We start from the raw sequence: 11,253 nt of genomic DNA, 5'->3' as shown, positions 1-11,253 counted from the left end.
GCTGCTCCAGCTGGGCACGGTGTTAACCCAATGCAGCAGAGCAGAGCAGCTGGGAAGGGACAACCTATATTCAGACCCCTCTGGCATCGGGGTGCACTTTGAGTACTTATTTCCGACATTGGGCACCTCCGGCAGGATGTGGAGTTGGAGGGGGGGGTTCTGTGAGAAGGGGTCCTGCAGCTGGTGGAGCTGCGGCTTTGTCATGCAAAACCCCCTCTGCCAGCTCCACTGCCGTCCCCATGTGCTGGAGGCACTGGAGTGGGACCGGGCTTTTCACCCACCCCGAAGGGAGAAGAGAAGCTGAGAGCTGACATCCTGACAGACGCCGTGCCTCAGTTTCCCCATCTGCAGCCAGGGATGGGATGGGAGGGACGTCTCTAGGGGATAATGAACGCATCTCTGAGTCTGGTGGCTCGCACCAAGACCCCGATCCTCCTCTCTGAGAGGAATCCAGCAGATGAAGAGCTGAGTCCTGGGCACATCAGGGCCAGGGTTTGCCCCTCGTGGTGGAGCTGAGCCCTGGGAGCCGATATTGCAGCTTTTTAAAGCAGATTGAGCTCAAACTTTCTCTGGCTTACAGCATCCTCCACCCTGGGGAAGCCAGCACGGCGCCTGCCGGATAATTGCCGGGGTGAGTTTGCAGAAAGCCGCAGCTCCTGAGCAGAATTAATCATTTGTCACCCTGGGAAATAATTACACGCGGCGGAGAAAGTCTCGTTAGCGGCGCAGTCCAGCAGGCGATGCACACCGCAGCATGGCACATGGTTGGGATGCACACCAGGATGGACATGAGGACAGACATAGGGGTGGATGCTGGGATGGGCAGGGGGAAACGTGTCCCCCCCGCACCCCCGCCCCAGTCCCAGACCTGCGGCTGCTCCCTCCCATAAGCCCACATCCTGCACCCGGGACTTTGTGGCGAAGCACTCAGGGATGAGGAAGAGGCAAAGCGCCTGCTCAGCAAGGAGAGATCTCATCCTAATTGGGAACAAATGTTCCTCGCCGGCTCAGCAGAGCAGCTCCTTCGTGCTGCCCAAGGGGCCACTGCCCTGCCTGTCCCTCCTGCCCTCTGTGTCCTGATGGGGGGGAATGGAGAGGACAGATCCAGGGACAGCTGCCATCTGGAAGGGAGAGGGGTCAGGGCAAAGTGGCAGCAGGGCACAACCCTTATCAGCCATCAGAGAATCCCCACCTGCTGCTCAACACCCACTCCCCAGCCCCACCCCCCACCCCAGGCGATGTCATGGCCCTGCCAGCCCATCTCATTGTCCCAACAGCAGTGGCCCCATGGAACCTCGTCCAACAAGCACATCTCCCTTGGCCACAGGCAGTCCCCAGCTGCGTCTCCATGCCCAGCTGTGCTTCTTCCTCCTCCTCCTCCTCCCCCTGGGGCCCTGCTTGAAGCCACGTAGCAGCACCCTGTGCCAATCCCACTGGCACCTCACAGGGCACTGGGATGGCACGCGCTGCTGGGGGCTGTGAGTTTGTGTCACCCCCAGATGTCCTGCCACCAAACAGCCACCCCAAAGCATCCTGCAGAGGGAACCACGTCCCCATTCTGGGGGTCCCAACCCCAAGCATCCTCCAGTGACATTGCCCCCATCCCAAGCAGGTCCTGACCCTGAACACCCCCCAGGGACACACAGATGTCCTCATCCTGGGGCTCCCAGCCAAGTACCCTGCAAGGACACACGCATGTCCCAGTCCCAAGTGACTCCTGATCCTAAACACCCCAAAGGGGAAGGGGTGCAGCAGCACCTTCCCCTGGGCAGTCCTTCATGCAGACCCCAGGCAGGGCAGGAGGGCTCTCCATTCCTTGGGGAGCCCCATGTTTAGGGCACCCCACGGAGTCCCTGTGTCAGGGGAAGGTGGAGCACAGTGGGGAAAGGCAAAGCAAAGTCTGGGATCAACATCGACACTGGGGTGTCTTCAGCAGAGGAGAGAATTTGGGGCTGAGGGAAAAGCGAAAGGAAAACGTGCCCAGCATGAACAGAAGAAGATGAGCAATGGAAACGCATCGCCCCAATTATCAGCCTTTAATTAGCAACAACGCCTTCCCTGTGCTCCCTCCTGCCTGCTGGCCTGGGGGAACCCAACTGGGCTCCTGCAAGGATGGGATGCAGCCTTCACCCTCCACCTCCCCCCGCCCTCCATACACCCCAAACGGCGGAGGGACGGCGGCTCGTGGACGCAGCGCCCCAAAAGCCCCACGCACTGCAGGGCTCGGGGTGGATCTGGATGGCTTTGGCCAGCAGAGGGGACTATTGCTCGCCTCTTTCTTGCAGCGGGGCGGGAGCTCAGCGGAGACGACGTGGGACAGCTGGGAGGGGACAGTGATTCTTTGCCTCCTTTGCAATGGAGGGGACAGCCCAGGGACCCTCCCCACCGCCCCTCCAGGAGTGGGAGGCGTGGGGGTGGGGGTGTATCCGGGAGAGAAAGAGCTGGCACAAAGCCTCTCCTCGATTATTTCTTTTCCGGCCTCTTTTGTTCTCAGACAGCTCCAAGTCGGAATTTCTAAACCCTCCTCCCCACCCCTAGAATAAATCAACTGGAAAAGAAAAATTAAAAATCAAAATAAAGGATGCCCGCTGGGCTGGCTGGATAGAGGGCTGTGGAGCTGGGGCAGGATTTATGCCAGAGCAGTGCCTCTGGCTGAGCTCAGATCTGCTCCGGACACTTGAGACGCACCGAGAGTGCACAGAGCATCCCCACAGGGCATCTCCTCCCCGGGACACCAAAGCCCTCGGTGGCACCGTTTGGAGAAGTATAAAGAGTCCCACGGTCATGCACTGGGGATGGGGGTTTGCCCTTGGAAAACCCCAGATAAAATCCATCTGAGCCTCTCTCCGTGCCAAGCTCACTTGGTGCTCTGTTTGCTTTTTGGGAATTAGCTGAGCTACAGATGGCACCAAGCCCCAAGGCGCAGGGTGCAGTGTGCTCTTTGGGAATCCCAGCTGTACACAAAGGGGAAACTGAGGCACAGCAAAACCCATCCCTGCCCTGAATGAATCCACCGTCCCCGCAGCATCCCCCCAAAGCGCAGCTCCTCCCCAGCATGGCGCGTTGCCATCCCCACTCAAGCACTGCCCAACATCCCAAGGGGACAGAGGGGGATGGGGCATAGGGACGGCGCTGGCAGCAGCTGTGCCGGCTGTGGAAGAGTTAACTGCTCCTCCGATCGGGTCTCAGAGGCCTCCCACTCGCCCGGCGTGAGTATGAATAGCTGCGTTCGCCCGCGCCGGCACCGCTCTGCTGCCTTCCTTCTGCCGCCGCGATGCTGAGCATGGAGGGCTTCGTGGGGGCCAGAGCTCTGGGTGAGGAATCGCTGCAGATGTGGGACCTCAACAAGCGCCTGGAGGCCTACCTGGCCCGCGTTAAGTTCCTGGAGGAGGAGAATGAGGGGCTGCGAGCTGAGATCCAGAGCACCAAGGAGAGCCCGGCCGGGGACCCACGCAGAGCCAGGTACGAGGAGGAGCTGCGGTCGCTGCGGGATGCGCTGCACCGCGCCTTCACCGAGAAGTGTGCGGCCGAGCTGGCCAGGGACAACCTGTACGAGGAGGTGCAGCATGTGAGGAGCAGGTGCCAGAAGGAGCAGGCAGCCCGCGAGGAAGCCAAGAGGCAGCTGTCCTCCAGCAAGAAAGAGCTGGAGGAGGAGAGACGGGCGCAGATCTGGCTGAAGGAGAGAGCTGTGCAGCTGGAGAAGGAGGTGGAAGCTCTGCTGGAGGTGCACGAGGAGGAGAAAGCGGGGCTGGACCAGGAACTCGCCAGCTTCTCTCAGAGCCTGGAGGGCTTCCGTTGTGCTCCGGTGGCATTCCAGCCCGTGGAGGTGGAGGACTACTCCAAGAGACTGTCAGAGATCTGGAGAGGGGCGGTGGAGACCTACAAGGCGGAGGTGTCGCAGCTGGAGCGTGCACTTGGCCAAGCCAAGGAGAACCTCTGGCAGGTGGCAGAGGACAACCAACAGAGCCAACTGCAGCTGCGGCACCTGGAAAAGGAGCTGGTGGGGCTGAAGGTGCGGAAGGAGATGCTGGAGGAGAGCCTGGGCCAGCAGTGGCAGGAGCAGCATGGAGAGGCTGAGAAGTTCCAGGTGGGGAGAGTGGGGAGCTTGGGGGGCTCAAAAGCTGGGAGGGATAAGAGCAGCCCCCGGGTGGGCTTGCAAGCCCCAGGGCAGCAGCCATTCCTTCCCATTTCTGCTGCCACTGCATTCGGGATGGATAAACTTCATCCGACTTAGCCACAGCTGCAGGCAGACAGCTGCAAAAGTAATTCTGCAGGGGAAGTCGTGGGGGGAGCAGGCTGGAAATGCAGCCCCAGCTCATAGCTGGAGCTAGAGACCCCATGCAGGGAAGGGTCCCTCTTTGTTCCTGTTTTGAGGATGAAGAAGGGGATGCCACAGCCATCCTCTCAAAGGATCCCTCCTTCCCAACCTGATATCGCCTGGCCCCGATCCCCTCCGCCTTCCCATCCCTCCTCCAGCAGCTACATCCTTCTTGCATTTTTACTCCATTCCTCCCCTTGCTCCCTTGAACCTTCTCCAACTTCCCCATGTGAAAAGCAAGTGTCCCTCCTCCCTGCAGCACCCTGAGCACCTTGTCACCCCCGGGACACCCATCTCTGACATCCCCAAGGAATACTGAGGGCACCTATGGGTGACAGTGAGAGCCACCCCAAACAGTGCTGGGGTTGGATGGATCCAGGGTCCCCATTCCCACTGCTTGTCATGCAGCAGGCGGTGCCGGAGTGGAGTCACAGCTGCTGACCCACATCCTCCGGAAGAAGACAGAGTGCTTAATTTCCCATGGGACAAAGAGGGTCAGGACCAGGAAGAAGAGAAATGATGGGGGTGGTGGGAAACACAATCCGGGCAGAAATGTGCCACCAGAGCTCCCTCCCTGTCTGGGGAGATCAGTCAGGTTCCTGACCCTGTGCTTCTCACCACAGCTGGCCATCGAGGCCCTGGAGCAGGAGAAGCAGAGCCTGCAGGTGCAGATCGCCCAGGTGCTGGAGGACAGGCAGCAGCTCATGCACCTCAAGATGTCCCTCAGCCTGGAGGTGGCAACCTACAGGTGAGGTCTCCTTCACGGTGACACGGCTCCCTCTGGGGACACAAAGTGCTCCCACTGTGCTCCCGTGTGCTCAGAGCAGGGTGATGCCCCAAACCTCCCCTTGCAGCATTACCCAGCCTCGCTGGACAGAGCGGTAAGAGAGCTGCTGGGAGACTCTGGGGCTGAACCCTGCAGCCCCCAGTCCGCTTCCAGCCCTTCCAGATGGCCTCAGACAAAGGCAGGCTCGCAGAGGACTGGGGGTACAATTAGCATGAGAATAGGGGCTGTCCCCAGCAGAGGGGCCTCCCCGGCAGAGCATGATGTCACCCGGTAGTGAGGACACTACGCTGGGAATGGGGGGATGGGAGGGGGCCCACAGAGCAGGGAGGGAAGAGATCCTTGGCAGGCAGTGAGGGGCTGCCCCCTGGGATCCCCTACCCCCACACCTCACGACCAGGTGACACACCAGTTTGGCTCCAGCAAAACCACCCACAGACATTTTATGCCTCAGTTTACCTTCGGAGCATCCCCCTGGCTTGCATAGGGACTGACTTCATTTGGCAGCTCAGCAAAGATATCACCCCTCCCACAACACCTTTCCTTACAGGACACTGCTGGAAGCAGAGAGCACCCGGCTGCAGATGCCTCCCGGGGAGTTCAAGCTGGCCAACAGCCTGCGAGGTAAGGAAGGGCCAGGGAGCAGAATGATTTTCCTGGCAAGGGTTGGTCGGTGCGATAGGAAGGTGCTAACAGCGGGCACTGGTCTTGCCGGCACCTCCGCATAGAGCAGATAAGGGCTTATCTGCTTCTTCACTTCTTTTTTTAATTCCTCCCCTGCATGAGGAGCCTGAGCACGAGACCTCAGGCTCGGCAGCAGGCTGAGCATTTCCTTTTTTCCTTAAATATACTGAAAAGCTATCACCTGCACACATCCCCGCAGCACAAACCCACCACATCTCTGACCCCACTGCTGCAGGCAGAGCAGAGCATCCGTCGTCCCATGTGGTACCCCTGGCAGCATCAGTGCTCTGCAACACTCAGGGGAGGAATTTCTCACTTCCCAAGAAGTGTTTAAAAATAGGAGAGGGGTCAGCAAGAGGGGAGAGAGGAGCTGTTAGGCTGCAGTTGGGTGATGGGGTGATCTCTGCCCCAGCCCTTGGGTTTTGGGCTGTGCCCCCCACACTGTGCTCTCCCTGCTCTCTGCAGATGTCAAGCTGGAGGTGAGCAGCAGCAAGCACCGTGCCAGCCTTGCTGCCTTCCCCCGGCCTGAGGGGGTGGCACAGCTGTGCAGAACCCCCGGTGATGCCCTCAAGGCGCTGACTCCCAAAAGCAAGAGCTCCAGTGCACAGGAGTTCCAGAAAATCAACTCAGTCCTGCAGGCACCGAGGAGCTGGGAGCCTGCTGCCCCCAGCCACGCTGTCCCAGTGCTGTCCCCAGTGCCAGGCAGTGGGGGGGCAGAGAGCCCAGCCCATGAGTGTGGGGCTGGTGAGGAGTCCCCCATGCAGAGCCCACTGAGTCCTGAACAGCTGGTCAGCCATGCACTGCAGGATGCTCTCAAGGAGATGCAAGATGATGCTGAGGCCAAAGAAGTGCCCAAATTCAGTGCCACCCAGAGTACCAGGGATGGGGATCTTGAAGACCCCATGGAGGAGGAGGAGGAGGCTGCAGGAACCCAGGAGATGAGTGTTGAGGGTGGCACCATGTCCTCGTCTGGGCTGTGTCTCTGCAGCAACGTGCCCACATTGCTAAGTGCCACCCAGAGTGATGCGGAGAGCCAGGAGAAGTGGGAGGAGGAGAGGAGTAAAGAGGAGGAGATGTTGAACCCACTGAGCTCCGTGGAGAGTCAGGAGCCAGGGGGAGAGCCCTGGGGAGGGGACACAAGGGGGTCCAGGCTGGAAGTGGGCAAGGAGGACATGGAGGCCACCAGCATGGAGGCTCTGCATGTCTTGGAGCACAAGGAGCAAAGGGAACCCTGGAGCTCCTCCAGAGAGGATGAGGAATGTGAGTTCCCAGATCAGGAGAGGGAAATGCGAGAAGAAGGGTCCCTGCAGATGGAAATCGAAGCTGCTTGTGCTGTCCCTGTGGGGAGCCACCCAGTTTTGCCTGCGGGAATCCACTTGCAAGAGGACTTTGTTGAGAGAGAGCAGAAGTTTGAGCACCAGTCCCCGTGTGAGCTGGGTGCTGCTGCAGGGGAGGAAAGGGAGCAGAAGATGTGCCTGGAGATGAGGGCCTCTAGCATTGAAGGGGCCGTGCCAGCAGCAGAGGGTTCAGCAGGGTCTGGAGAAGACACCACAGGAAGGGAGAGCACAGGCAGAGCAAGGGATGAGGAGGAAGATAAAGGAAGGGAGGCACTTGGAGAAGAAGACCCCCAGGCAGGGAAGGCTTTGGGAGCCAAAGAGGTAAGGCAGGAGAGCACGGGCTTGGAGGAGGCTGAAGGCATGTGGGAGGAACCTGTGGACCTGTGGGAAGAACATAGAGACCCCCAGGATGGACATGGGGACCTGCAGGAGGAGCAGGAGGACCTGAGGGTGGAACACAGGGACCTGCAGGTGGAGCATGGACACACCCAGGAGCAGCATGGAGACACCCAGGAGGAACCTAGGGACCTGCAGGTGGAACATAGGGACCTGCAGGTAGAGCATGGGGACCTGCAGGAGGAGTGTGGGGACCTGCAGGAGGAGCATGGAGACACCCAGGAGGAACACAGGGACCTGCAGGTGGAGCACAGGGATCTGCAGGAGGAGAATGGAGACACCCAGGAGGAATACAGGGACCTGCAGGAGGAGCATGGGGACACCCAGGTGGAGCACAGGGACCTGCAGGTGGAGCACAGGGACCTGCAGGAGGAGCATGGGGACCTGCAGGTAGAGCACAGGGACCTGCAGGTGGAGCATGGAGACACCCAGGAGGAGCACAGGGACCTGCAGGAGGAACACAGGGACCTGCAGGTAGAGCACAGGGACCTGCAGGAGGAGCATGGGGACATCCAGGAGGAGCACAGGGACCTGCAGGAGGAGCATGGGGACACCCAGGAGGAGCACAGGGACCTGCAGGAGGAACACAGGGACCTGCAGGTAGAGCACAGGGACCTGCAGGAGGAGCATGGGGACATCCAGGAGGAGCACAGGGACCTGCAGGTGGAGAATGGGGACCTGCAGGTGGAGCATGGAGACACCCAGGAGGAATACAGGGACCTGCAGAAGGAGCATGGGGACATCCAGGAGGAGCACAGGGACCTGCAGGTGGAGCATGGAGACACCCAGGATGAGTACAGGGACCTGCAGAAGGAGCATGGGGACATCCAGGAGGAGCATAGGGACCTGCAGGTGGAGCATGGGGACCTGCAGGAAAGGTATGGGGACACCCAGGAGGAACATAAGGACCCGCAGGAGGAACATGGGGACTTGTGGGAGGAACATGGAGACCCCCAGGAGGAACATGGGGACCTGTGGGAGGAACACGGGGTCTTGAAGGAAGAACATGGGGACCTGCAGGAGGAGCTTGGGGACTTGCAGGTGGAGCATGGGGACCTGCAGGTGGAGCATGGGGGCCTGCAGGAGGAACCTGGGGAACCTTGGGTGCAGTGTGGGGAGCAGGGCTCTGCAGAGGATGGGCTGGAGCAGGACATGGTGCTGCAGCCAGGAGAGGGGGCACGGGGCAGTGAAGACAATGACATTGAGCAAAAGCAGCAAGCACAGGACTGGGAAGAGACAGCAGAGGATGAAGAGGAGACAGAAGTCGACACTGTCACATCCCAAGAGCCAGCCCAGGTGGATGACAACCCATATGCAGAGGCAGCAGAAAATGAGGAGGGAGATGTCACGTCACCAACAGCAATGGAGGAAGCCCAGGAAGGTGAGGATGACGGAGATGCTGGGAGTGAGGTGCAGAGCCAGCAGCAGCTACAGGGCACAGCAGGACAGGAGGCTGAGCCAGCCCCAGTGCAGGAAGAAATGAGGTATGGGGACACTGGAGAGGCACCAAGGGACCCACAGGAGCCAGCTGAGACGCTGGAGGTGCAGGATGAGGAGCTTAGCTCAGAGCCCGTTGAGCTGGAGAGAGGCAGCCTCGACACTGCAGTGCTGCAGCAGGATCTGGGCAATGGCGCAGAGAGTGATGAGCCCATGAAGGAGGACATTGAGTCAGAGGATGCTCAGTTGGATGAGCCCAAGCCGTGCAGGATGGAATTAGAGGACACGCTGCTCAATAGCACGCCGCTATGTGCATACAGCGGGGAGGTGCTGGAGACTGACCCAAACCCTCCATCCAGTGGAGGGGATGGGGAAATAGAACCTGAAATGGCTCTGGAGGAGGAAGGGGAGCTGAGAGGGAGTGATGAAGCAGTGGTTCACGCAGAGACAGAGAGCTGTGAGGAGTCAGGGGTGGAGCTGAGCTCTGCGCCAGAATGCATCGAGGAGGAGGAAGGGTACTTCATAGTTTCTGCTCCCAACCAAGAGGGGTCCAGCATTGAGGAAGCTGAGAACTTAGAGGAATTCGAAGAAATTAAAGTTGAAGCAGCAGAAGACAGAAAGGATGAACTAACAGCGCCTGCAGTAGCCTCTCCGGTGCTAGAGGATGAAGGGCACTTGGAGCCATTTGGGGAGGAAGCTGAAGATGTGAAAATGCCCACGGGAGAACTGGAGATACCAAAGCAGGAGGATGAGGAGGATGCAGGGGGTTTTGCTGCTGAGCTGGAAGAAGGACTGGCTGTGCCCATGGATGAAGGGCTGTCTGAGGGGCACACTGATAAGACCATCCTGGGTGATGAGGGCCTGGGGGAGGAGGACGTGCAGGATAGTGACAACCCCCCAGCCACTGAGACCTCCAACACTGACCCCTCCAACACTGACCCACCTCCAGGCACCATGCTGGAGCATGGATCTAGCATGGAGGCAGCTGAATATCTCCCCGACGTGCCCACACAGATGCCAGAAGACATCATGAAGGACTCGGATATCCTGGAAATAGTAGAGCAAGCCCTGGAGTTCAATCAGGAGCTGGTACTGGGAGCCAAGGTAGCCAAGGATGGGGAGGGGGATGACGACACACAGCCCCCACAGGAGGAGGAAGGGGGGTCCTCACCCACCTCATCCAGTGATGAGCAGCCAACGGTGCAGGAGGCGGTGGCAGAGCCGGAGCGCACCAAGAACGGGGAGCAGAACGGGCTGCACCGGCAGGCCAGCCTGGAGGACCTGGCTGAGTTCACTGAGGAGGGGCTGAATGGCATCACCCACCCAGCAGAAGAAGCCCCTGCTGCCCACACCCTGCCCCTGCCCAGCAAGCACAGTGGGGCTGAGCCTGTCCCTCCGCTGTCTCCGCTGCAGGACCGAGTCCTGCGCCCAGAGCAGGAGCCCTGGTCCTCTGGGGAGGAGTGATGGTGGTGGGACCCCCACAGCCCCACGACAATCGGACACCTCCCATAGCACTGCCTACGTAGCACGCCCATTTCCCTTTGGTTTGTAACATGTTTGTGTGGGTTTTGCCTTGTTGAACGGATGCCCGGCACGTGGCAGCGCAGCTGAGCGAGGGGCCACATCTTCACACCTCAGAGCAAGGAACCGGGCTCTTTCTCTGCCTCCAGATCCCACACTTGTGCTGGTTTCAGCCTCATTTTGTACCCCAGGTGCGCTCTTTACTGCAGTATTTAATTTAAACGCTGCATCTCCTCCTTCCCCATTCAGCCCAGCCAGGTGCACGCAGTGTGATTTCCGTACAGGCTCACCTTTGTGTTGCACACTGGGATGTCCATCCCCAACCCACCCAATGCTCACAGCGCTGAGCCACACCGGATGCATCCGCCGCATTGACACTAAGTTAATAAAGCATCGCCCTCCCACTCTGACCTGCCATATCCCGGCTCTCATTCCTGTGGAGGGGGGGAGATGGATGGGGGAACCCATGGATTTCGGGCAGGGCTGGGGGCGCGGGGAGGACATGGTGGTGGACCCTCCAGGGTGGCTGCTTACCCCTATCCCCCGTCCTTAGGGATGCTGTTGGGCACAGTGTTGCATGGAGCAGGGAGACGGGTGCCAGCCCACCCCGACCCCATGCCAACACATTCAACAATGAGACAGCAGAAAGCAGCTGCTATTGCTGCCTGAGCCGGGCACGCTGCCCACGAGTCTGCCCAGTACCCAAGCATCCCAACCCAGCCAAGGCACGTTGCTCCGGCCCCGATGGATGACACATTACCCCCTCTCCATGTGGC

At 59.8% G+C, this 11,253-nt stretch overlaps 1 protein-coding gene across 1 annotated transcript; it reads left to right on the top strand.

Moving 5' to 3' along the window:
• The first annotated feature begins 3,165 nt into the window (after positions 1-3,165).
• NES (nestin) lies at positions 3,166-10,887 on the top strand. Its single transcript, XM_010723856.4, has 4 exons — positions 3,166-4,087; positions 4,942-5,066; positions 5,653-5,726; positions 6,252-10,887. The coding sequence occupies exons 1-4, from the start codon at positions 3,275-3,277 to the stop codon at positions 10,418-10,420; spliced, it is 5,181 nt and encodes a 1,726-aa protein (XP_010722158.2). The 5' UTR covers positions 3,166-3,274; the 3' UTR covers positions 10,421-10,887.
• Positions 10,888-11,253: the final 366 nt, after the last annotated feature.

This window comes from Meleagris gallopavo, chromosome 27, assembly GCF_905368555.1.
Source record: "Meleagris gallopavo chromosome 27, MGAL_WU_HG_1.1, whole genome shotgun sequence".
Lineage (NCBI taxonomy): Eukaryota > Metazoa > Chordata > Aves > Galliformes > Phasianidae > Meleagris > Meleagris gallopavo.
This window is presented reverse-complemented; position numbering and strand designations above follow the sequence as displayed.

What these genes read in the sequence shown, in the direction of transcription:
- NES (XM_010723856.4), top strand. Translation starts at nt 3,275, where the DNA reads ATGCTGAGCATGGAGGGCTTCGTGGGGGCCAGAGCTCTGGGTGAGGAA. An exon ending in CTGGAGGTGGCAACCTACAG is followed by an intron (nt 5,067 to 5,652) that starts GTGAGGTCTCCT and finishes CTTTCCTTACAG; the next exon opens with GACACTGCTGGAAGCAGAGA. An exon ending in GCTGGCCAACAGCCTGCGAG is followed by an intron (nt 5,727 to 6,251) that starts GTAAGGAAGGGC and finishes TGCTCTCTGCAG; the next exon opens with ATGTCAAGCTGGAGGTGAGC.